This window comes from Hippoglossus stenolepis, chromosome 11 (assembly GCF_022539355.2).
Source record: "Hippoglossus stenolepis isolate QCI-W04-F060 chromosome 11, HSTE1.2, whole genome shotgun sequence".
Taxonomy (NCBI): Eukaryota; Metazoa; Chordata; class Actinopteri; order Pleuronectiformes; family Pleuronectidae; genus Hippoglossus; species Hippoglossus stenolepis.
In genome coordinates, this window is record NC_061493.1 from 20,132,549 (window position 1) to 20,159,066 (window position 26,518).

General features: G+C 41.8%; 2 protein-coding genes across 2 annotated transcripts; one reads left to right on the forward strand and one right to left on the reverse strand.

The window, feature by feature from the left end:
• Positions 1 to 320: 320 nt before the first annotated feature.
• On the reverse strand, positions 321 to 5,760 carry ndufv2 (NADH:ubiquinone oxidoreductase core subunit V2). The gene is made up of 8 exons (XM_035171334.2): positions 5,603 to 5,760; positions 4,517 to 4,579; positions 3,168 to 3,230; positions 2,854 to 2,970; positions 2,534 to 2,702; positions 2,059 to 2,168; positions 606 to 682; positions 321 to 519 (listed from the first exon to the last, which is right to left on the reverse strand). Exons 1-8 carry the CDS (start codon positions 5,642 to 5,644, stop codon positions 426 to 428), a joined length of 735 nt encoding a protein of 244 aa, XP_035027225.1. The 5' UTR covers positions 5,645 to 5,760; the 3' UTR covers positions 321 to 425.
• An 861-nt stretch (positions 5,761 to 6,621) lies between these two features.
• Positions 6,622 to 18,629, forward strand: acss2l (acyl-CoA synthetase short chain family member 2 like). The gene is made up of 18 exons (XM_035171584.2): positions 6,622 to 6,964; positions 7,105 to 7,300; positions 9,225 to 9,316; positions 9,873 to 9,976; positions 11,883 to 11,955; positions 12,165 to 12,240; positions 12,923 to 13,007; positions 13,678 to 13,815; positions 14,655 to 14,825; positions 14,917 to 15,050; positions 16,013 to 16,145; positions 16,312 to 16,368; positions 16,629 to 16,709; positions 17,241 to 17,349; positions 17,547 to 17,615; positions 17,777 to 17,953; positions 18,089 to 18,163; positions 18,407 to 18,629. The coding sequence occupies exons 1-18, from the start codon at positions 6,841 to 6,843 to the stop codon at positions 18,532 to 18,534; spliced, it is 2,022 nt and encodes a 673-aa protein (XP_035027475.1). The 5' UTR covers positions 6,622 to 6,840; the 3' UTR covers positions 18,535 to 18,629.
• Positions 18,630 to 26,518: the final 7,889 nt, after the last annotated feature.

Consider the following 26,518-nt stretch of genomic DNA (forward strand, 5'->3'; position numbering starts at 1 on the left):
TTAACAATATATAGTTTTCTGGAAAACTGTGCAGTATGTTTTAGGTTATTTTGGGCAGCAGAAGAGTTCCAGTCAGGAAAATGTTTAGATTTTACATGACTGAAATAACCTTCGGAGGCAAAAGACACAGCACAATAATACTACTTAAAATAATAGATTACTAATGAGTCCATAAAACCATCAAGTTATGTTGCCTGACATATAAGGTGGTTGCTCTCAGAGTAAAATGGAAATACATTCTGTCCCATTACAACCGGTAACAGTTAGATTAGCTTTCCCTCGTTGGAATGTGTGATAAGTAACACACTGACACCTGCAGCACAGGTATATGAACAATTTATTTACACCACATGTTTGTGTTGAACATAGTATCAGCTTCAGGGACAAGTTGCTTGTGAATAAAAGCAGATGGTAGCCGACAACGTCTACAGGTCCGCTCTCACTCCGAAGCCTGGTCCTTTAGGAGGCTCTGTCAGGGAAGTCAACCCTCCTGCAGGCTCACAGGAGAAACGACCACCCCTGTAATCACAGAGACAGAAAATGCATCTTAATGTAAAGCACAGTACGTACGACCATGTCGATGAGAGGAACGATGTATTTTTTACCTGGGTCCAGGTGGTGGGACTCTTCCTGCTTTTAGGTCATCGATAATATCGTCCATGTCTTTAGGTGTTAGGTCCTCCTGGAAATAAGCAAGATGTCAGGAAAAGAACAAAGTGTACCAATTTTCATTGCTAGTGGTCTTGTGCACGATTATTAAGGTCTTCAGAGTTTTTCAGTTCATATGCTTGAGCCTGTATGAACACGTTGTCATACCTATTAGTTTCAATCTCACTTTAAAAGGAGGGGGACATTTAGGAAGCAATATATTAAAAGTTCATGATTATCGCAGCCAATATGATGGGATTTTCATAGAAAATTTATATTTTTAAATCTAAAAATAACTATTGTCAGGAAGGATAGATCATGCAGGGCTTTACAATAATTTCCACAGCAATAGTACTGTAAAACAGGGGGGCTGTGAATTGTTTACTACCAAAACTAGGTCAGATACAGCGACAGTTGTTTTTCACATCCACATCTATCGTTGGCTTGTTATAACCCATTAACTTAATACATGTTAATACCGTACTACATACAAAAGACAATGAAACTGGTTTTACTTGTCAGCTCAGTACAAATCTGCTTATACAGAATGTCTCTAGTTAAACAAGGTTTAAACTGTGACAAATAACAGCTCTTTGTTAGGTCGTATTTTGTATTCATGGGTGTAGACTCTTAACCAACAACACTTGTGTTCAGAAGGAGCTTGGTTATTGCATTATTTTGAATCTGATAATGCTCTGTGTGAATGTGCATGAAGACTGAATCAGACATTAAATCCTCCAAACTGTTTCACATGCAGGTATTTGCAGCTACACTGATCCTGCTCCACAGCTTTTACCTTCAGCTATAAAAAACATTAACAAGCTGACACGTTCAAGTGCTTGTTTGCAAACTGTATCTTAAATAAAACTAAATGCATGCAATTGACAACTGAATTGATCTATTAGCCAAAGAATGGGAGTTTGTGAGTGATAATTATTCTTATAAAATGCAAAATTCAGTCCAGCCATACACATCGTACCTTTTCTATCTTAGCAATTTGAGCTGTTAAGAGAAATGTTCTCCCTCTAGGTAACATTCACTTCAACTCACCTCGCAATAACTGAATTTACCAGCACAACTGAGTGCAGAAATAGTTTAAAATATGTAAATAAATCACTCATACAGTTGTATCTATTTTCAAACTGAGTTAAATGATAAGATGCTATTCCAGCAATATTATGATGAATTCAAGATTACTTTTGTCACAGTTTCCATTTCCTGCATGTTCAAGCCTTTCATTTGAAGACGCTACCCGCATCCACACTGGCTTCCAAAAGAAAAAAAAGGTTGCATTCCAGGAATAAAGCTGAGAGATTCTCGGCAGACATTCTTTGCAAAACTCACTTCAGGCTTTAACCCAATATTGCTAATTTAGTTACGATGTTCAGTGAGGAAGCTCTCGGCACTCACATAGTAGTCGTCATTGATCTGGACCATTGGAGCATTCACACAGGCACCTAGGCATTCCACTTCTATTAGTGTGAACATCTTGTCAGGTGTCGTCTCTCCAACCTTGATTCCTGTGAGGAAACAAATGAAGACATGTTATATCCGTGGGCGATCTCCTGACAAGCAGCAGATCATGTTACTGAACTCATTAAGTACTACTTGACAAGCTGTAACACTAGATGTAAAAATAATGTCAATGTTTTGTTGACTAAAAAAACAACATAATAGTGCTCTTTATTAAATGTCACACAGACTGAAGTATTTTAACAGTCATCTGGCTTGATTTCAGTCTTTGTGTGCTGCTACAGCTTTTTGTTGTTTGAATAACAGCGTACATTTACACGTTTGCTCCCAATCTCTGTTTAACTAAAATATACAGATAAGTTTCCATCCCTTCATTGGTGTTCAGCTGTAAAATGTCAAATGGTTCTCTTACCCAGTTTGTTTTGGAGGGCCTCCAGGATGCTGTCTGAGTTGCAGAGCATGCAGGGAGTTGTTGTGCAGATTTGAATGAAGTATTTTCCCACGGGCTGACGCAGGAACATTGTGTAGAATGTCACTACTTCATACACTCTCATTGGAGCGACTTCCAGCACCTCAGCGACCTGAATGACAACAATTAAAAACATTCAATGAGGCTACCTTACATGACACAAAGGACCTTGTATTGTATTGGTCTTAGTGAAAAATATTGTCGAACAAATGATTCTACACATGAGGAAATTGCTCTAAAATAAATTCCAAAAGAATCATTGCCTTGTTCATGGCGGAGATGGGTAGCCATCCATGTTGCCTTTGGGCTAAATCCAACACTGGGATGGTGGCTGCCTGCTTGTGTCCTTCAGGGTACATTGAAATGATCGACTCAATCCTCTGCATGGGAAAAAAAACATTTTATTATTGGATGTGAATTTGCTCACAGCTTAGAATAATCACATCATTGCATTCCTTTTTTGAACAAACATTGGAAGCAGCAAATACAAGCGGAGAATGCTGGATATTGGAGATTTTACACAAAAAGCATCTTTGCATCCCAAACATTTACTACTCAGCCCAGGTGTCAGTCTTACCTTCTTGTTCTCCTCGGTGAAGTCAAAAGGAGTATCAGGGTTGTTGTCAGGAGTGTCTCTGTGCTAAAACAGAAAGACAACAGCGTTAAAGGACATTATTTACTCCAAATGTATAATTATCTATAGTCACAGGCTATTAAGAATCTGAAGATGCTATTAGAGATTATTTTGTTACTCAACAATTACTACTTTCACATTTGAGTTAAAGGCTTGTGAGCGGGATCTCATAGTATTTGATAAAATATGAATAACTCATCGTGTGAGCCCAGAGGGGAAACTTGTGGTACTATCAGTCCATTGAGAAGACTCAACACATAGAAGTTATTTCTGCTTCTGCACACACTGCCCCCTTGTGAGCAGCAAACATACTCTGAGCGATTAATGAAAAGAAAAACTTTCAAGTTAAGGATGTTTGATGTATGTTATAGATGTCTAAAACATTTCCGGTTAAAGATTAGTGACACAATTCACCCATCCCCTTCTTCTTATCCTCTCAAAGATGAAAAACATCTTTATTACCAAGAGGCTGAAACCATGGCATGTTTCCATTACATGAGAATATCACATGTGCTGTTTTGTTACACAGCCTGGCTTTAACAGGCTCTAATGGCAGCGCTGCACATGAATAGGAGCGTCTGGAAAACTGATACCTTTGGGATTTTTAAGCAAAAAGTTAAGCTGATACATTTTTGATTAATGCACTGATCAAATTTACAGAGGAGATTTACAAGCTAGTAAAAAACAAATGATGTAAAGATAAATAACAGATAAATAAAATTAGCAAAACTCTGCTGTCATAAATTGTGTTGGTGGAACATAAGCTGGCATATTTCATGAAGAAAAACAAAGTTAGATGGACAAGTAACACATCAGTCTCAGTAAAAAGGTTTTGATTTGAATAGCATAAGTTCTGTTTGCCAATGTAAAATACATTAAATCACTTGATTGACTGCAGGGATAGGAGGCTACAGACGACAGTAATGACCTTGATCAAGATCAAGGCAACATTGTATAATATTTTTGAATATTTGAGAGCACTCAAAAGAAAATGTTGTGTATCACAGTTTGTGATTCAGTATTCAAAACTACCTCGTAACTTAGTGCATTCACTGGTTTCCTATGCAAGAGTATTCTATGATTTTGGAGCCAGAATGGCATCTGACTTACATTACTGAAAATAAACATTTATCCAAAATGTCCATTAACTCTGAATACAGTACTTACAAGTTGTCTAATTACCATTAACCCAATTGTGAGGTGTTCATCAGACACTGAACACTTAATACACAGCACTATGGGCTGCTCTGTATCCAATGTCTAGGTTATTGGCAAAGAAACTTTGAACTCACCACAAAGATGCCACCTGCTCCAGCGCGTGCAGCCGACCGATGCAGACTCCTGACCTGCCTGGCCTGCAAACACACAGAGAAACAAGACACATCAAATATCTGTTGATTTGTGATTGATACTCCAACATCCCAAGAAAGTTTTAACAGGTTTGTCTCCCGTTTGGACAAGAAACTATATCTGGTTAAGATTTATAGGGTAAATAAAACTGTTCATGTTGCCGTTATTTAAATCCTTAATTTTACATTATTAGTATGTATAATATTTTTTATATTTTGATTGCGAATTACAATAACCAGGACAAACAAACTGACCAGAAGCTTACTTACTTCCTTATCATGATATGTAACTATATAAGATTAGATAAGATAGAACTTCATTCCTTACAAAGGCCATTTTGGTGCCAGATCTTACTCTAATCTTTGAAATATAAAAGAATCAAATACAAATAAAATCAGATTTTTTAAAAAGTAGTATTGCAGATGATAATGAACGTAATATTGCACATAGCATTAGCATATCAGTGTATATGATAATAATGGAAGTAACTGAAAGAAGTTTAAAAGTATTACAATAAGGGCTGCAATCACAAATACATAGCTGCACAAGGTTGTATACTTTATACTTCATGTGTTTACATTAACATTCCTACATTTTATACTTGATAGAAATATAAGACAGCCAGAAAAGAATATGAGGCAGTTTTAAATGTGTTAACCTTCTTTCTAAATGCACCAATTTACTTCATACATCAAGTGATTTAAAGGACATTTTACACACCAGCAGGATTTTTGCCCTATAAGCTGGCTACGTGGTTCAATGTCAGGTAAACGAGGCTGATGAAGTTAATTTAAACAGACACAAACATAAGAAGTAAAGAGAAACGTTTGAACATCACTCGTTCATCCGTTAAACACGTTGTAAACGTCTGACAGCAGAAGGCTAACACTAGCATGCTAGCGTTACCCAACACCAGTTAGCTTGGCGGCCTCCTTGCCCTTGTGAGGAGTCACGGCGATTTCTCATCGAATCCTCCAACAAATCGTTGAAACACGGGTCTGTAAACACAAAGGACACCGGGACAGTACCGTGTGTGACACCGCGGCGCGAACAGCGGCGGACAGGAACATGTTGGGGCTGGAAGTTCGAACCCGGGAGCGACAGAGGATCAACGGGACCGCAGCGGCCGTGTCGGGGCTCGATTGAGAGGGTCTGACGTCACCAGGCGGCAGGCGCTGCGTGACTCAGTCGATCCCAGAGAGGAGTTTAGGATCAGAGACAAAGATGTGTTATGAAACCTGAGAGTTCACGTTGCACGTTCTCCAGGAGCTCAGTTAGTGGAAATAACTAATGGGTTGTTACATAAGAGGATGATTTAATGTCATAAAGAAAAGAGGAGCATGCAGTGCAAAACACAAAGAGACAAGTTGCACAAAAAACACCAACAGCAAATGAGATAACACAATGAAAAATCCCAAAACACAACAGAAAACAAGATAACACAACAGCAAATAGGAAAACACAACGACAAATAAGAAAACATAACAGCATTAATGGAAAAGGCTGCATGTCAACAAGGCTTGTCGGCGACTGGACGGACAAACTGTTTGCACTTCAGCATCCACGTAGAAAAGCAAGGATAAAAGGCAAACAGTACGGTGAAGTAGATGTTAACAAATACACCAGGCTGCAGGAGACGGAATATGATGAATAAATTATGTGGAGATATTTAGCATAATTATAACTATTTGTAATAGGCATCAATATCACATTTACATATTATTTTTTCAGTTTATTTCTACTTGTTCCTATTATTGATATTACTTTTAGTTTCATGCAGTTTTTTAAATTGGTGAAATGCAATATGATCAAACAGAAATGTAACAGCAAAACAGGTATTTATTTATTCATTTATTTAAGCACCATCATCCTCTCTGTCAAAACCAGTCTCCCCTGGTCATGCCTGAATCCCTGGCTGTCAACCCAGTGCACACAGCCTCCTCCTCCTCCTCCTCCTCCTCTTCCTCCTCCTCTTCCACCTCCTGGCTCAGTAAAATAATACAATCAACAGGCCAGGGAGGACACGTCCAATGAAAAAGTGGGAGTGCCGCACCCTGCCAGTCGATTGGCTGGCAAGCTAAACAGACTGAGGAGAGCCTGGGCTCAGGGATTAGAGGTGGGACTTTACACTGCCTCAGTACTGAGGGCCTTGCAGTGTTGGTACCTTCCCCAGGAGGATCCAGACAGATCAGCAGTGACTCCAGATTAACCCATTTTCTGACTCACCCTCAGATGATATAGGTCCGTCTACATCTGTCCTTCCGCAATGGTTGTTCCTGAATCTCAGGACAAAATGTACTACCCCTCTGCCGAGCTGCAGAGGGATGCTCATGTGCCTGATTTTAACTCTTATCTGGAACTGTACAGGAAGTCTCTTGAGAATCCAGAAGGTAGGTCAAACGCGTCGGGAGATTCAGTGCAGTGCTTGCAGTGTCTCCTTGCATTCCATCATGCATCTGTAAACAATATCACTGTTTATCTGTCCTGCCTGGAGCCCGCAACACTCACTCTCAGTGTTGTTTTATTCCAGCTTTCTGGAAAGAGGTTGCTGATGAGTTCTTTTGGAAGAAGCCAGCAACAGGTCCAATCCTGCAGTACAACTTTGACGTGACCAAAGGGAACATATATGTCAAATGCATGGAAGGGGCCAAAACCAACATGTGCTATAATGTCCTTGACAGACATGTGAAGGAGAGGAACCTCGGTGAAAAGGTTGCCTATTACTGGTAAGCAACAACGCATGCCTGGCATCAATGATGGCTTTGATGGGAAATGCTGCCTGGAGTTATGTCAGGTATTCCAGTCAATAACAACTGCTGTGTCCCCTGCTGCAACCCCAGTGCACCAAAACAAACCACAGAGTTGGTGTTGCAGTCTCTCAGTCAGCTGCGAGGAACAGAAGAGAGCTTTTTACATGATAAGGAATCTTCACAGATTTAATATTTTGGATGCAACTCATTTTTTTAAAATCTACAATTACAGCAGATTGCATGAGGCCTGCAGAACTCATAAAGCAAATAAAGAACAAAGCCTCTTTCTAAATCCTGACAATAACTATAATATAGAATAAGACTTAATTTGCATATTTTAGATGCAAACACATAGATTCTCTTTCTGTACCTTCTTCCCAACTTCTGACCTCTTTAATTGAAACTCACAACCTTGGCATTTCAGCAAGGCTTCTGCTTTATGCTCTCTTGCTTTATACTATGGCGCACAGTGTATTTGCTCTGTCAACTGAGGAAGCTCTGCAAACAAAAAAATAATTGTTCCGCCAGCTCAGCAGTAACAGGGGTTCAACGGGCACAGCGGAGACCAACCATGACCCGCGCAAGTGTCTCCACAGTGTTTGCACTACATCAGAGCCCTTATGTAATACATCTGCTCATTTGTTTGCTGGGCCGGTTTCAGCAGCTCATCGCGTGAGGAGGATATATACTCAGTGAATCAGCTCCGTTAAATGACTGTACTGCACATGATAAGACACAAAAAGAAATAAGACCCTATAGTCAAATGTCTGTTCTTTTGTTTGACTTATACTGCGTCTGATACTGGCTGTTACTTGCAGCTACAACGGTCTACTGGATAACATGATACCAACAGATGGTTGCATTTCAAAAGAGTTACTGCACACAAATAGAAATTGTTTGACTCTAAAAGGAAACGATTTATTTTTTACTCTGTGCTTTGACAAGATCATGAAGTGATCACTGATTAACAAAATCAAATAAAGATTTAAAAGGGGCTTTCCTTCCCCAGCGCTTGTCAGGACAAATGAATGGTTTTGACTTAAATGATCAGTATTGTTTTAACATTGGTAATAAAATCAGACTTTTTATAATAATAAAATAAATAATATACAGTTTTCTATATTAAAGCTTCCTATAAAGCCGACAGTTTAAATAGAACCAGCAACAGGTTCAATGTTTCACTGGGTGAGAGACTCTCACAAACATGATGGATCGAGGGATTTAATATCAGGAAATATATAAATAATAGAATTTGTTATTGTCTCAATGTGGGCGTTTATATTTAGGCTTATATTTAATAGTAATGCGCACATTCAGGGGTTCACACTCCTTTAGCGTCTCATTTACAAAATTGTACAAGAAAACGTTGTTGTATCACATGATCGCAGCCAATCGGAGCTGGTAAAAGTTGGATAAACAAAGTCTGCGGACTTGACCTCTGGGGAATTCTGCAGGTGATTTGTGTTTGCTCTGATCTATACAGTAAGCACCAATGCATACAAAGTCTGAGGCAACAGTTGAACCAGGTCAGTTTGGGTCAACAAATCATATCAGTGTTTTTTAAACTGTACAACAATGCACTGCTCAACAGGGAAACCAGGATTATACAGTATATATACTGTAGGATTTGAATAAATAACTTTGATGAAGCATCTTGTTGATGCAATGGGACCAAAATCAAGATTAGAAATGAGCAATGTTTTGTTTAAAAAAATATTTACTATCTGCTGGGTAACAGGTTATCTATGAACCCAACCACTTCATACGTGTACGTTGAGGGACGAACGCACTAGGAAAATAAAGTTACACCTACAGAAAGAGCTTCATACAACCTGACACAGCTTTTCCATCACAGTAACAGATTCTGGGTGTTTCTTCTCTTTGTATCGTGTCTTCACAGGGAGGGAAACTCACCCGATCACCACATGACCATCACTTACTCTCAGCTGCTGAGCCGCGTCTGCCGCTGTGCTAACGTCCTCAGGCAAATGGGTGAGAGCCTGAAAACTGCATCAATTACTGAGTATTAATTGATTCTATCTTAATATTAATTTATCAACAGCTTGGATGTAGAAATGATTAATCATCGGTAAATACGGTTGGCAGCAGAACACATAAATACATACATCCCTAAATTTCCCTCAGGATCAATAAAGTATCTATCTATCTATCTATCTATCTATCTATCTATCTATCTATCTATCTATCTATCTATCTATCTATCTATCTATCTATCTATCTATCTATCTATCTATCTATCTATCTACATGCTTAAATCTGCTTATGTTAATTTATACATTATATTTTATAACTAAAGTGTGAAAGTATCTAAAGTCAACAATGGCCGATATCTTCTGTAAAATGACACCTGAAATTGATGTTTTGTTATTTGGCCCATAGCATAATACCACAAGCCCCCAAATATATCTCTGGTATATGTCTAATGTACTTTTTTTGCATATTCAAAGTAAAGTTCAGTATCAGGCACATATCCATCACACTGGAACTCAACATAAAGCCTGAAACTGTGTTTCTGTCCCTGATCAAGGGGTGAAAAAGGGAGACAGGGTGTCGATTTATCTTCCCATGATTCCAGAGCTGGTCTACACTATGTTGGCCTGTGCCAGGATCGGTGCTGTTCACTCCATTGTGGTAAGCTCCCATTTCACAAACCTCCATATGAGTTTGGCATTTGTTTTTATCAAGAACAAATTACAATCAGTACATTGAACATGATGGGAACAGAGCTGGATGTGCGAAGTGCTTCCTTCTCTATCAAATAAAGGCGGGTTCAGAGTATTACAGTATTTTTTGAGGAATAAAAGTTGGTGAAGTGCCAGCAGGTTTTTTTTTAGAGTCGGCTGTAAGAACCATGAGTCGGCTGTCATCAGATAAGACTATATATAACGTCATCATGTATTTAACTGAACATGTCCGTCAACACGTTTCGTTATCTGCCGCTCTGACCTTATTACCAGCTGAACCTGGGCTCCTGCTTGTGTCAGTCCAGACTCGCCTGCTCCTGCACTTATCAGCTGTCACCTGTTTGAACACTGCAGCACCTCAGTATATGGGTCAGACAATTACTGGCAGAATCCGGCTCTGGAAGACATCAGAGTCAATGCACTATTTTAGATATTCAACCTTCAACATCTATGAAAGGGTTGGTGGCCTTGTTAAAAATATCTCCTGGCGGCTCCCAGGTTCATTTTATGGCTCTCAAAGGGCTTTTTTTTGGCAGACGTGAGTGTAAGTGACCTTGTCTGTGCTCGGTCACTGTTGTATGATTTCTAGCTTAGTTTTTTTTATCATTTTCCACATCACTTAGCAACATGGCCACCTTTGGGATAGTTCCAGCTTTTAGGATTCTCATGTGAATATTAAACATAAATTATCTTGGCATAAAATTGAATCATGGACGGGGTCAGACAGAACAGCCTCATGCTGTGACATTTTGCTGCTTCCAGGGTGGCTTGGTTTCATGATGCCAACATGAAGACTGAAACGTTATACACCCTGAACTGTTAACCTTGGCCACGATACAAGCGTCTGGAGGCAGATGCAGCGAATGACAATCATATGAAAAAGCGGTTTTAAATGTCTGGTGCACACACACACACACACCCTGTATTCGTGGTAATGAAAGGCTGCAGCAGTATGAATCATCACTCTGACTGTTTGCACTTTAAAGTAAACGTTTGCAGGACAACGGCTAAGGAATAACACTATAAGCTAACTGAAGTCTAATTGTGTCGTCAAACCAGATTAACTGCCTCAGTAAGCTTCTTTTGTTGTGCTTAGAAAATAAGTGACTTATGATTCTTTATACAAACAAAACTACGTGAATCAGCAAAGGGATTGATTATTATAATGATTATTACAATTAATAACAATAATTCGTATGATTATAATAACTGTCATTATAATTTCCACCCTAACCCTTTGTCAACAGGTAAAAAACATGTTGGTTGACTTTGAGTTTTAACTGAACTCAAACATCGTTTCCACTGCAAGGAATGAATTTTACCGAAAGTGTTTTCACTGTTGGTTTAACCTGCAAATAAAGAGGTTTAGATAATCTGGTTAAATCCTTAAATTTTGTCTTTTGTCGGACTTTGTGTCCTGTTCTCACATCTCAACAGTTACTATGATGAGTGCGATGTTGTCATAAGTGTCACACGAAGATGGTTAATAACACAAAGAGCCCCACAAAGGGCTCAGTCAAGTAAAAGGCCTTGTATTGTACAAACCACGCAGCCATATTCATAGTTGTTTTGTGTCAACTTAGGTTTGTTTGTAGTCTTTTTGAAGGTTTTTAGGGGTTAAATTTGGTCTGTTTTGTTCATTTGACATCATACTCATTGTTTTCCAGTTGTTTGTGCATCTCTTGGCAGTGGTTTGGTGTCTCTTCGCTTTTGTGCATCTGTGTAATTCCAAAACAAATGATGAATAAAACAATGAAAGACAGACCCAAGCTTCAATTTAAACAGGATTACTCCTTAAAAAAAAATCACAAATTCTCAGCTCTGCCTCTCTCTCTCTGTCTTTGCATGTTCAGTTTGCAGGTTTCTCCTCGGAGTCTCTGTGTGAGAGGATTATCGACGCCCAGAGCAGCGTCCTGGTGACAGCAGGTAGGTCCGGCCTGGCCTCTGACCTCTGAGTTATTGTGACCTGCAGCAGCACCAGGATGTGATGTGTTGTGGAGCTCAGGAGCTGTAAAGATAATGTTCAAGTTGTAAAGTGATGTGGTGTTGAGACGCCTTCTCCCGGCTCTGCCTCATCATCTGTTTGTCATCTGTTGCTCTCTCGCTCTCTCTCTCTTTCCTTTTGTGATGTACAGATGGTGTTTACAGAGGAGAGAAGCTGATCAACCTGAAACAGATTGTGGACGAGGCTCTGGAGAAGTGCAGGGAGAAGTAGGTCCTGCTCACAAGACTAACACTCTCAGCACCCGCCCTTGTTTACACTAGCTGCTGCCGGTAATGGGACTCAACCCCTGAAAAAACTGTCACAGGACACACACACACACACACGCACATACAGGCACACACACGAACACACACACACACACACACACACACACACACACACACAAAGCCCTATCAGCTGCTACCAGGGACGTTCAGGAAACACACCGCCTGGTTTCCACTTTTACGAGGTTGCCGGGCAACATGGAGAACTCAGATCCATCAGGGAAGCCCAAGCTGCTCGTCTCCCGTGGCAACGTGAGCCTGGGAGGGAGGGAGAAACAAAGCATGCTGGGAATGGTTATCTGCAGGAGGCAACATCAAGGTTCATGGGAATGATTTGAAAATAAATGAAAAATGTGTTTTACATTATATGACGTCTGTGAAACTAGATTTAAATTCAAAAATTTCTTCCTGATATAAGTTACAGGTCAAATCTGAGACACCACTACTCACCTAGCAAACTGATGGAAAGCCAACAGGAAGGAAACATGAGCAGTTTTACATCGTGCCGGGTTTTAATAAACTGTTCATATTAAAAACAGAGCACATGAATACTTGGGGAAAGGTCTCACTCCAATACCGAGGAACCCAGATATATTTTTTAATCTTTTCTTTCCTTTTCCCTCAGAGCGTCCTCCAGCATCACCAAGTGCCTCGTCGTCAAACACCAGGCGCTGAAGACAAAGAGTGGAGCTGCATGCAACAAATTACAGGTAAGAAAAAAACTATTAATTTATTTTACAATTTTATTTGTGACAGAAGTTTTATTTTATGTATTCATTTCTATTGTCATAATTTAACTTACTTCTATGTGTTAAAAGATATTTATGTTGGATAGAAATTAGGTATAAAAAACATGTATCTCTTAATGTAATGATCTTTGATTGAAGAAAATTGAAAAGAAGTTTACATGGAAAAGTGGCAAAATAATACTTCTTTCTTACAGAGATCTTATGATAGATTAACACATTAATCTGTGTATTTAAGAAAAGGAAACAGTAGCTGTCACATTTCACACTTTTTTAAGGCTGCTTCCATCAATGGATTCTTGTCATCCACCCTCTAATAAACACTTTGATCTCTCACTCTTCATTAAAGAGATAATCAGTCTGAGCTTTTTAGTCTTTAAGGTCTTTCAGCTGAAGGCCTCTTTAAGTCCGCAGCCCACAAAGCGTCAGGTGATCCCTCATCCGAGGTTAGAACAGCAGCTGAAACAACCCCAAAACACGCTCCTCTTTCTGGATTTAGAATCTCCCTCTGAGGGGCTCAGCCAGTTTGAATCTAACGTGATGTATTGTTGCCGAGCGCCGCCACGCGCTGGGAGCAGATGTAATGAGTGGAGTCAAGTGTTGGATCTGTTCCCTGATGCTCTGGTGCGTTCAGACCCCCTGGGACTCGGAGTGTGATGTGTGGTGGGAGGAGGCGATGAGAGACTCTCCTGAGGAGTGTGAACCTGAGTGGCTGGACGCCGAGGACCCGCTGTTCATCCTCTACACCAGCGGCTCCACCGGCAAACCCAAGGTGAGACGCAGCTGCAGGGGGGGCAGTTACACAAGCAGAAACACGCAGTCTGGCTCAGGAAGAAGACAACACGTTCATTTTCTGTGTAAATACTTAGTGGAACCACATCTTTACAACAGATCACAGCATTTATTTTCCACTCTGATGAGCCGGTAATGATGTTAACCAAGCTGCCTTTTACTTAAGCTGCTGTCTGGAGGGAGAACTAATGGTTTTCTAATACTGAGAGGCACAAATATAATCCTAGAAAGTTATGTTGTCTGAAAGCACCACAGCCGCTTTTGTGTTTTCTCCAATATAAGTGTCTATTCAACACACACACACACACACACACACACACACACACACACACACACACACACACACACACACACACACACACACGCACACACACACACACACACACACACAAACACAGTTGTGTCTCCATGACTTCAGAGGACATTACATTGACTTATATTGATTTCCTGGAGACTTACTCTAACCCTAACCCTAACCTTAACCTTAACCTTAACCTAAACTTAACCTTAAAACAGGTCTTCACCTTAAAATTGAATGATTTTATGCTTTTAATCTAGAAAATTTGACTGTGTAAATTGATTAAACACACACACACACACAGACACGCACATATACACTTGTTATTTCAACACTCCTGCACTTCAACCTGCAAGATGAGTCCTTACAATGAGACTGTGTTAACAGATTTACTGTCCCACACACACCCACATATACACACACACGTATACACACACACACATGCACACAAACACACACACCTGCATACCCCCCACCCTTATTTGTCCACTGTCTTCCTGACAATCCGGTGTGCGGTACAGGGTGTCCTCCACACTGTTGCCGGGTACCTGCTCTACACGTCGCTGACCTTCAAGTACGTTTTTGACCATCACCATGACGACGTGTACTGGTGCACGGCAGACATCGGCTGGATCACGGGCCACTCCTACATCACCTACGGCCCCCTCGCCAACGCCGCTACCGGGGTCCTGGTCAGTCAGAAACGCACTTTTGGTAGAAAAAGACGTAGAGGAGAGGAACAGGAGCAATCTAATAGAAACACGTGTGTATCTTATTTCCCAGTTTGAAGGCGTCCCTGTGCACCCCCACGTCGGCCGGTTCTGGGAGATTATTGAGAAGTACAAGGTGACCAAGTTCTACACAGCTCCCACAGCCATCCGCCTGCTGATGAAGTACGGACGAGAACCTCTGCAGAAGTGAGAGCCTGCATCTGCTGACATCACAACAAAAATACCCCCCCCCCCAAAGCTACAGGAGGAGTCAGTGAATGGACGAGAACAATAATGCATTAGTTATAATATTTGTCATCAAAAGGATATGAGGTAGAACAGCCTAAATGTGTGTTAAAGGATGTCATGACAGACCTATATGACCTTTTATGTATTTGCTATAGTCTCTACTTATGTCTAACGTAGATCTACGGGATCATATAGGGTAAGTAAAGTAAGAGGGGGTGAGGGGGTGAGGAGGGGGGGTGAGGAGGGGCCATCTCCTTCCTCCGACGGGAGACCCACCGACCCTGAGTCTCTGAAAACCTCGGCTCTTGCATCAGGGCTCTCTGGCCTTCATGTGGAAACGTTCACCTTCAAAAGAGTTCACTGCTTATGCAACATTTTGCTCGGAAGTGAAAAAAACAAGTTGTGAGATGAATGATTAAACAGTGGGAATTAGAATTCAAATGGTGAGTTTGCAAGAAATACTCAGAGGTTATCCGTCAAAAGAAGAAGCCACGAAACTTCTGTTTAACTCTTAACTGAAACTCTTCCATCGGCTCTTCAGTGCAACACATAAAAAACATTTATCTTGCTTTGCTGAAACTTTTCCCATCTGATAAACATGAGGTATTGTTTGTTTCCCTTTAAGAGTTTTATTACAGGAAATACACTTTCCAGGAAATTGGCTCTCTCACAGAGTTTCATAAGAAGAATAATAAAACGTCTGTGTGATGAATATGAACCAGGAACTTTCTGCTAATTAGCTCAGCGTAGAAACTGGAAACTGGCGAAAGCTGTAGAACCACAACTGGTCCTTTGCTCACTTCAGGTTCATATGAATTTAAAAAAGACAAATACAGTGTAAAAGAGGGAGAGCGGTAATGAGATTTAATGAGAACCAGATGATGATTGAACATGAGACTTTTCTCACTTGTCTCCGGCAGGTACGACCTCTCCAGCCTGAGGATCGTGGGCACGGTGGGCGAGCCCATCAACCCAGAGGCCTGGCAGTGGTACCACGAGGCGGTGGGTCAGGGCCGATGTCCCATCGTCGACACCTTCTGGCAGACGGAGACAGTAATGAACACACACACACACACACACACACACACACACTTCAAATGGTTATATTCATGCTCAGATATATAATATATAGTCTAAATCCTTCTTGTTGAAGACCTCAGTGACCTCAGAGGAGTCTCTTCATGTCGTCAGTGTAACGTTCTCCTTCATGTCTCTGCAGGGAGGTCATGTTTTGACTCCTCTTCCTGCCGCCACGCCGCTGAAACCCGGCTCTGCTGTGAGTGAAAACATCTCCTTCAACACTGATCGCCTCACACTCTGACCTTTCTGTGTAACTCTCAAACACGCAGCCCCTATCTGCTGCGTGTTTGAACAATACCAGTCATGCTGGTAAAGAAAAGGCTTTCACCTCTTGCATCTGAGAATGTGTCAGTATTTTTTTAGTTTCCTCTTAAAAGTTGCGTTTCCTGAGGATCATATGATTCAGGTAATGATCCGGAAGGAAACTCTGCGTTAAATCCACGCCTCCTGTTTCAGACCTTTCCTTTCTTCGGGGTGGAACCGGCGATCCTGAACGAGCACGGGGAGGAACTGGAGGGGGAGGCGGAGGGTTATCTGGTGAGTTCCACTTCAACTCAGTACGAACTGTATTTATACGTGTGATGCAGCAGCTGAGCACACAGATATATGACATAAGATAAATACTGTAGATCACACAATTAAAAACAGTCAAAGGCTATAAACCTTATTTTAACCTCATTTTTATTATGTAAAGATATTCAACCATGTTTGTTCTTTTCTAATTCATTCTTGCAGTCATTCAGTTTCTTGCATCAGTGACTTTTACTTGTCTGAACATGATATTTGCGTTTGCAATATTCACTTTAGTACATGAAATGGTTTATTGTAGTTTTAGTCATTTTAATCTGCTTTATTGATTAATTTCGTTTTTTAACATTGTTTATTGTGGTGTGTCTACTTGATTTCACTGTCATGATGACGCTCAGGGAAACTTCAAATTAACCACAGCTCTGAATGTACATTTGTTTTGAAAGGTTTGAATAAAGCTCATTGTTGTTAACTGGAGCAGTGATACTTCTCTTACGTGTGTGTTGTGTGTGTGTTGTGTGTGTGTTGTGTGTGTTGCAGGTGTTCAGGAGGCCCTGGCCTGGAATAATGCGAACGCTGTACAAAAACCACGAGCGCTTCGAAAACACCTACTTCAAGAAGTTCCCAGGCTTTTATGTGACTGGTGACGGTGAGAAACAAGAGTTATGATTTTCATCTTCCTTCCCTCGTTCACCCATCGTCTCACAGATTGTTCATCAATCTGGATTAACGTTCACCTTGATCTCTCACTGAAACACCAATGAGCCTCCGGAGGAAGAGAGAAAGATGCTATAAAAACTCTGTGGGGGGTTCATGCAACCTGTTTTCTCCTGCTTGCTCTCGCAGGCTGCAGGCGGGATAAAGACGGCTATTACTGGATCACAGGAAGAATAGACGACATGCTGAATGTGTCAGGTATCGTACGAGAGGTGTTAACGTCTGATCACTCAGCTTCACAGAGGTTTAGAACATCACAACACAAACCTGCAGCCTTCTGGGAAACTTTTTGTTCTCCTGAAACACTTCACGTCTCATGTTTTCATGATTCATCCCTGATTCTTGTCTCGGCCCTGCAGGACACCTGATGAGCACGGCGGAGGTGGAGGCGGCTCTGACGGAGCACCCGGCCGTGGCGGAGGCCGCGGTGGTGAGTCGGCCTCACAAGGTGAAGGGCGAGTGCCTCTACTGCTTCGTCACCCTCAAAGACAGCCTGGAGTTCAACCACACGGTGGTGGAGGAGCTCAAGAGACTGGGTGAGGTGGAATTTAGTTTTTAAGGAATCTTATTCTGAGGTTTTACTGTTTTTGTTTTGTACTGAATCAGATTTTTTTAGATCCAAAATGAAGTTTTTTTACGTCACTCATTCCTTTTCTGTTTCCTTCCGTCAGTGAGAGAGAAAATTGGACCAATCGCCACACCAGACTTTATTCAAAATGCTCCGGCGCTCCCGAAAACTCGCTCAGGTAAAACACTTGAAAGGGATAGTTCACCCAAAATGCTAATTCACTCCTTATCTGCTCACCTCTATGCCCCCACATTCAAATTCAACTGGAAACAAGGTCATTTACACCGTGTTTTTACCCTAAATGTCCAAACTATCCCTTTAACACCTCCTGAAACCAACCCCCATATCCTCCTCCTCCTGTTCCTCCTCTCTCCTCCTCTTCCTCCTCCTCATGTGCCTCCTCTTCCTCTGACTCACTCAGGTAAGATCATGAGGCGAATCCTCCGGCAGATCGCCCGCAACGACAAAGACCTGGGCGACCTCTCCACCCTGGCCGACCCGAAGGTGGTGGAGGTGCTGTTCAGCCAGAGGTGTGACGCTGTGGTGTGACGCACCTCCACCTCTCCACCTCTCCATCTCCCCACCTCTCTGTCTCTCCACCTCTCCACCTCTCCACCTCTCATCCTCTCCATCTCTCCACCTCTCCACCTCCTCCACCTCTCCACCTCTCATCCTCCCCACCCCTCTGTCTCTCCACCTCTCATCCTCTCCACTCCTCATCCTCTCATCCTCTCCATCTCCCCACCTCTCCACCTCTCCACCTCTCCACCTCTCATCCTCCCCACCTCTCTGTCTCTCCACCTCTCCACCTCTCCACCTCTCCTCCTCTCCACCTCTCTGTCTCTCCACCTCTCTGTCTCTCCATCTGTCCACCTCTCCACCTCTCCACCTCTCCGTCTCTCCACCTCTCCGCCTCTCCACCTCCCCACCTCTCCATCTCCGTCTCTCCACCTCTCCCCTCTCTCATCCTCTCCGCCTCCACCTCTCCACCTCTCCGTCTCTCCACCTCTCCACCTCTCTGTCTCTCCACCTCTCCACCTCACCATCTCCCCACCTCTCCACCTCTCCGTCTCTCCACCTCTCCACCTCTCCGTCTCTCCACCTCTCCACCTCACCATCTCTCCACCTCTCCACCTCTCCCTCCACCTCTCCACCTCTCCACCTCTCTGTCTCCACCTCTCCACCTCTCCACCTCTCCACCTCTCCACCTCTCCGTCTCTCCACCTCTCCACCTCTCTTCCCCTCTCTGTCCCTCGTTCCCTCTTGTAACTATGCAACTGTACAGATGAAGATAATCACACATTGTAGACGACTGCAGTGACTTGTTTAAAATTGTTGGAAGAATGAATCAGTGGTTTTTATGTCGTCGCACAGATGTGGAGCCGTCGTTGGTTTGTGTTTGGGCCAAAATATCAAACAAAATAGACACAGAGATAATATTGTTTATATATATTTTTTACGTCTCTTATCACTGGAGGGAGAATTGAACCTTTATTCTCTTAGTTTTTTATCAGCTTGTCTGACGACTGATGTAAATTTTTAATCTTTGACCTGAAAATAAAGTGTTTTTAATCTGTTCTGTAGCTTTTTTCTTTATTTTTTTAAAAACTTCAAGCACAGCAGCTGTTTGATGCCCTCATGTGGCAGGAATCATTCTCTGCAGCTGTTATCTGCTTCACTGTGGAGGCCTTTTTACTTTACTGCAAGGGTTTGTGCCTCTGATCGTCTAGTGATGCACAGAGCGCGCGCACACACACACACACACACACACACACACACACACACACACACACACACACACACACACACACACACACACACACACACGGAGCAGATAGTGATGGAAGGGAGACAAAAGAAGCAGGTTGTTTCATCTCAAGTGCACGGATTCTTTTAAAATCACAGCGTCAGTGATGATGAAAAGCAGAATAAAGGAACAATTATGTGTTTTATAAAACTTTAATCTGCAGCAGGTTGTTTTAACAGGAGCTCAGAGGGACAGTTCTCACGTCGGTGGGTTTCCTACGATCGTCTCTACACCACTCAGCGTCACGTGCATGCAGCAGTATGTGTGTGTGTGTGTGTGTGTGTGTGTGTGTGTGTGTGTGTGTGTGTGTGTGTGTAGGTGTGTGGGGAGGACGAGGAGGAGAAAGGAGCCCAGAGACACAACGATAGGCAACGTTACATCATCACCCCCCAGTGGCAGAGGAGTGGTTACCATGACAACCTCTTCATTCTTCACCACCATCACCACCCTACCCTCCTCCTCCTCCTCCTCCTCCTCCTCCTCCTCCAATCTTCCTCTGGTCACAACAGCGTCCTGCGGATGTTTCATAACCCGACAACACTGACCAGGAAAAATAACCAAATTCTTTTACCAATGAATTATTTTTTTGTATTGATGTTTCTGATCAGCAGGTAAATTAATTTCTGAGGAAAAAGTTTTTCAAATAAAATAATCTGAGAGTAGTAAAGTAAAATCACCTCCCACCCACAGCCAGTGACACAATAAAAATCACTTAGTTTAACATTTATTTCAATATCACATAACTGAACTTGTGTTATATATATATCCTCAGTTATCAGTCCAACACACACACATTAGTTTGGTGTTTGTAACTGAATGAAAGAGACTGAATCTGAGACTGTGAGTGGAGGGGAGGAGGAGGAGGAGGAGGAGGAGGAGGAGGAGGAGGAGGAGCAGCTCACTGACACAGTGACAGTCGACTGGATATCGACTGGCTGCAGCAGATCAGGCTCCAAACATCAATTATTAATAAACTGCATTAGACAGATTCTCAGATGTTGAACCTCTGCGTTCACTTCATCATTCACTGATTTACTGTTTCCTCTTTTAAAATCTCTGATATGTCGCCAGATGATCTGGTCTTTAAAATAATGTAAAGAGCAGTTTCTGACATGTAGAATACAACAGTTCTCATCATGAGGGAAATGAACTGAGGGTTTGAAGATTATTATTTTTCTTTTGTAGATTATTGAATATCAGAGCGGATGCAAAGAAAGAAAAATCCCCTCAAATGGAAAAGTACTTTTCAGGAGAACATACAATGTCTAATATACAGTGGATACTTTAATCAAGAATAGAAATATACACAGACCAAGAAAATTATAATACAAATATCACATTTAAGTTAAAAAGTATATAAAATGTTTGCATTACACTAAATATATATATATAAAAAGAAACCGAATAAGAATATGTAAAATATGTTCAATACAGTAATTACTCACATATAAACAGGTGAAATGTAGGTCTAAAAATAAGTTTTAAAAAATAACTATCATTTTATTAAAGTATAGCTTTGTACACATACAGTATAAATATGTGAAATATTTAAGTTTAAGTCCTTCTAACTGATTTGAAATTAGTTTTTAAACTTTACTTTTTCCATATTGCTCTAGAGGGAAAGAGAGTTAGTGCTTGAATCTTCTCTTCTCCATCCTTCCTGTACCTCAAGCATCCGGAGGATAACGTCTTCAAATCGATGCAGCCGGAGCCGTGTGTGTGTGTGTGTGTGTGTGTGTGTGTGTGTGTGTGTGTGTGTGTGTGTGTGTGTGTGTGTGTGTGTGTGTGTGTGTGTGTGTGTGTGTGTGTGTGTTACTCAGAGGCTTAAACATCCCAGCCTGTGTAGAGCTCGCTGTGAGCTGTGTGTGAGTGTGTGTGTGTGTGTGTGTGTGTGTGTGTGTGTGTGTGTGAGTGTGCCAGTACTGGGCACGTCCAAAGCAAATTACGCAGACAAAAGAGGAACCAGGGAGGCACCGAGTGAACGGCATCTTTTTGTTTTAGCTCTTGAAAAGACGGACAGATGGTTTAACTGAACCTGAAGCTGCTCGCACGTTTTTCATCCATCACTGTGTGAGTGAAGGTTTCGAGACGACAAGGTGAAGGTCAACTACAAGTCTGAATTTAATCTAAAATCACAGATTGCAGCAAACATGGGACACTTCCTGTTTTGAGTGAGGCACTTGTTGTACTTTTTACTCCACTGCATGTATTTCTCACCGCTCCCCATAGACATGGCAACATACAGATAACAGGGGGGGGGTTGGGGGAACTAACTGTCCCCCTGTTGGACAGAATGCTGAAGCTGGAGTCTGACACAACAGGCGACAGTTTCAAATGATGCAGGGCAGCAACAAAGGGAGAGATGGGAAATATTTCCATCTTAAATGAACCACCACAGTGGGAGGGTGTGTGTGTGTGTGTGTGTGTGTGTGTGTGTGTGTGTGTGTGTGTGTGTGTGTGTGTGTGTGTGTGTGTGTGTGTGTGTGGAGGACGGAGATTGAGATGTCAGATGAGTGGAGCAGCACAACATTGTCAATTTGGCAATTTTCAGATTAGGATTAATTAAACAAAGGATAGTCAACAACTGAATCAGGATAAGACTTTGATATTAGCATAACGTAAGTAAAATTAGCCTCATATTTCCCAGCTGCGATATTAAAGTGACGTTCGTATCATCATTTTAATCCAACGAATTGAAACTAGAATTAACTCGTAGCCCAACCTCCAATTTGGGAAATATAAGATTAAACCAACTCACCTCATATTGTTTATAAAAACAATCACACGTAAGAGACTTTAACTTTAAATAGTTCATTTGCGGGTAAAACTTATTTGTTGAAGTAGATTCCAAAAGCAGCGTTTTAACTTGGGTTTAAGTGTTTTTAAATTGTTGAATCAACTAGTTTAATTGAGTAAACAACAAAATAAGTAAACACTGACATAATTCTCACGTTGGGATGTTCGAGCTCCGGCCCTGCTGGTTCAGTTCAGAGTTCAAACGGTCGTCACACTCTCTCCACACAATGGATCTGCCTGTTTACTACACAATAGTGTATTTCTTGTGGAGCTCAAAAAATCCCCCCCTCCCAAAAACACACCCCTCCTGTGCCACGCTGCCCCCCCCCGGGCTCAGACACACGGTTATCTGCCACCGCTCGGCTCTGCGGACATTGACGGGAGCTTTTCTCCCTCACATGAATAATGATGTAACAGAAAGTGAGGAGAAGCAAAGGGCCTCCTGGCGAAGCTCTCGCTCAATATGAACTCTCCTCAGAGCCAAAACTTTTCTCCCCCTGAGCCGAGTGAGGGGCTTTTTGTATTGTTGGCATGACAACCTCTCGGCTAATGGCACAGCCAGGCCCATTGTGTCGCTCATTGTCTGTGTGAGGCCTTTGCACACAGCTGCAGGCCCGTGGGAGATTCGGGCTCCAATATTTGACAGATTGCACACAGAGGCTCGGAGGGGAATTCAGTCAGCGGGACGCAGAACGAGCAGATTGATAGAAACGGATTAAAAAACGCATCTTCATCCACGTCGGACTGTTAAAGATGTAACTGAACTGACTCAAGATCAGTTCATTCAACCAGAAGATACTTTCTCTCACCGCTCAGATTAATGTTCTCATGATAATAAATTGAGTTTTTCTCTCAAGGTTCAATTAATCATTTTTTCTTGTGACAATTTTTTTCCACTGTGCCAAACAGTTTATTACTTTAGAGCATTAATAGATGAATTCTCTGTCCTGGAAGTCATTACTCACAACTGGTAACTGCTGTCTGAAGTCTGAAGGAAATTAATGTAAAGAAAATTATTCTTTGTGGTAAAAGGGAAAAGAAAGTTTGATATTAATGATGTGAGACAGTTTTTAATTAATTGATAAAAAATCAAGTTTAATTTGTTCTGTTTTTGTAACAATGAAGACACCTGGTTTGGATATTTTGGTTTCAGGTGTGGAACGTCTCTGTTTGGATTGATGGGACAGTTTTCTCATGTATGACCTAATTTTATCACACTGGTTAATTTCTTTAGACACATAAACATCAGTCTGCCCATAAAATGAATTCAGTTTACCAGTGTCGAGGATCTTCGGATCTCAACCCCTCACATTTACCCTCAGTGAGAAAACCACAGAACAAGTTGAAAGAGAAAACAAAAGTCTCGTCTCGTCTGTTTACACGGATCCTGGGACACGAGGGGAAGCTTCTCCAAATAATCCGACAGATGCACAGACAAAGAAAAACAGGGATGTTTCAATCCCAGTCCCGCGTCGGAGCAAATATTCAAATGAAGCTTGGTTTAACACTCACATCCACGATCACCTGAACTCTACCTCACCCCGGGTTTGATCAGAGAGTGAAGACGACGCAGTGACACATCGGAAAGTCTCGTTTTATTTCACATGACTTTGTGATTCTTGTTTTGTGTCACATGTAGCACGGAGGAACCCACGTAGCAAGATTGTTTAGGCCCAGATTTGGCCCACGCACTGTCACACTGTCATCCGGCCACACACCACGTGGAATGATGACAGGTCGGCTCCTGTTTGCCACATCTGGGCCACAAGTAAACCACAGCATTACCGCATGTCCACCAAAGGTGCCAGAGGTGCCCACGTCCGTATATCTGTGACCCAAATGCAGACATGGAAGCTTCCGTTGGTGAATGTGAGTTAAATGAGAGAAAAGTAAAGAAAAGAAAATCACAGTCTCTGGTGCAGGTGAATAACGCAGAAGCTCGACTTGAATCAATGACAGAACAACAACTGAAACAGGAGGAAAGTCCACACGGAGACAATGAGACGCAGGTGAGACACGTGAGGGTGCAGGTGATCGAGGGAGCAGGGAACAAGGGGAAGTGAAATGACCTGAAAGGAGCCCAGAGTTTCAAAATAAAACAGGAAAACACACATGAGGGTTCAGAAGAAAACTGAGGAAGAGAGAAAATTAAACAAAGACACAAAAATACAAAAGCAAAGTCTCACAGATGAGCTGGAGTCAGACGTCAAACACAAAGATTATCTTATTTGTTCCATTTTGTCAGTGGTCATGTGACGCTTCCTAAATTCAGGAGCAAATTACACTTCTTCCTTCTCCATCATATCTGGTGTACGTGGATGTGACGTCTCCTCCTCACAGAGGTCACAGCGTTTCCTCTGCAGCGGATATCATTAAAGCAGAGTCCAGAGTTTAGAGTGCACAAGTGTGTGTGTGTGTGTGTGTGTGTGTGTGTGTGTGTGTGTGTTGTTCTCAGGACTGGTGTGAATTATTCAGCAGGGGTGGGTTTCTCTCGGGGCGGATGGAAGTAAAAAGCAGCAGCATCTTCTTTCCCTCGGCCGACCCGCTTGGTGCCGTCAGCGGCTCCCAGCGAGCAGCCGGCCCTGCATGAATTATTCATGGTTGCAGCTCAGTGAAAGGTACACGGAGGCCTTCAGCTCTCTGGTGCTGCCTCTTTATCGCTCCCCACTTCACCGACCTCCTTCCATCACATGTTCTCCCCCAGAGCCAATAAAAACCTGGAGACACTTTGAAACGCTCGGATTTCACTCTGCAAAAATGAGAAGCTGAAAATGAGTCAGACAACGAGGAGAGAAAGATGTTTGCTTGTTTGTGGTTTTATATGATTCTAAAGGACCAGTTCACCTAAATGACAAGAGGACATATTTATCATTTACCTGTTGCTGCTATGAAAATACTCCAGGTTGATGAAAACCAGAATCTGCTCTCATTTCGTGACTGTTTTGACCTTTTGCTTCACAGAACTCAAACAACTGGACACACTCATGGGAACCAGTCCCTAAATATGAGTGTTTTTCTTCGAGATCCATTTATCATTTCCAAAATGTAAAAATAAAAATGTGTCACTGTGATTTTTTTCTCTGAATGTCTGAACATCTTGAAAAAGTTTCATAAAGCTGGAGTCGCCATAGGCGGATATTAAACTGCAGGATCAGATACTGGTGGAAAACAAAATAAACTCAAGTTCAGAGTCAACATGTTTACAGATTTTCACTTTAACAACACAGCATCATCACATTCATGAAATACATGATGTGATTACGTTCCCTAAATACTTAGTTGCATAGTATGTAAAAATAATACTGAGGAGACAGGAGTTGATTTTAAATAATTGGAAACTGAATATTTTGTACTTTTGCGCAAGAAAAACAAGCAATTTAAAGACACCTACTTTCATTTGCTCATCACTTTCTGATGTTCATGTACTGAACTGCAAAATTATTGAATATGTAAATAATGAGATCATCTTTAGTTGTGTCCATGATCTTAAACCAGACATAACTAGAGGTAAGAAAGTCAATTGATAGAATGTTTTATCAAACCCTTTAAATCATCTCGTCCGGGCTTAATGACTTTATCTCGCGTGACAAGCGGCGGAACATGAGCAAGGTGGCACATGTATGACCATGATGCAACAGGATTTGACTTGTGGAGGACACAATCTTCTTATTCACATTCACTGTGCGTTTGTGTGTCTGTCGCCCCTGACCCAGTGTAATCCTGCAGTCTGCACTGTAATCCACACACACACACACACACACACACACACACACACACACACACACAGAGACATACACATACATGCACACACACACAGACACTCAGGTCTAATGAAAGAGGGTATAATCTATCATGAGCTGTATCTAACCTTTATATATAACCTATATATATATAAAAAACATGAAACCACACACACACAGGAGACAGCAG

Bases quoted from the DNA above. Each gene is read 5' to 3' on its own strand.
- ndufv2 (XM_035171334.2), bottom strand. From the start codon at position 5,644: ATGTTCCTGTCCGCCGCTGTTCGCGCCGCGGTGTCACACACG. The intron at 2,169-2,533 runs GTAAGAGAACCA...GTTTCCTCACAG, and splicing joins GGCCCTCCAAAACAAACTGG to GAATCAAGGTTGGAGAGACG. The intron at 520-605 runs GTAAAAAATACA...CTGTGATTACAG, and splicing joins GTCCCACCACCTGGACCCAG to GGGTGGTCGTTTCTCCTGTG.
- acss2l (XM_035171584.2), top strand. From the start codon at position 6,841: ATGGTTGTTCCTGAATCTCAGGACAAAATGTACTACCCCTCTGCCGAG. The intron at 9,317-9,872 runs GTGAGAGCCTGA...TCCCTGATCAAG, and splicing joins TAACGTCCTCAGGCAAATGG to GGGTGAAAAAGGGAGACAGG. The intron at 13,008-13,677 runs GTAAGAAAAAAA...TGGTGCGTTCAG, and splicing joins CTGCATGCAACAAATTACAG to ACCCCCTGGGACTCGGAGTG.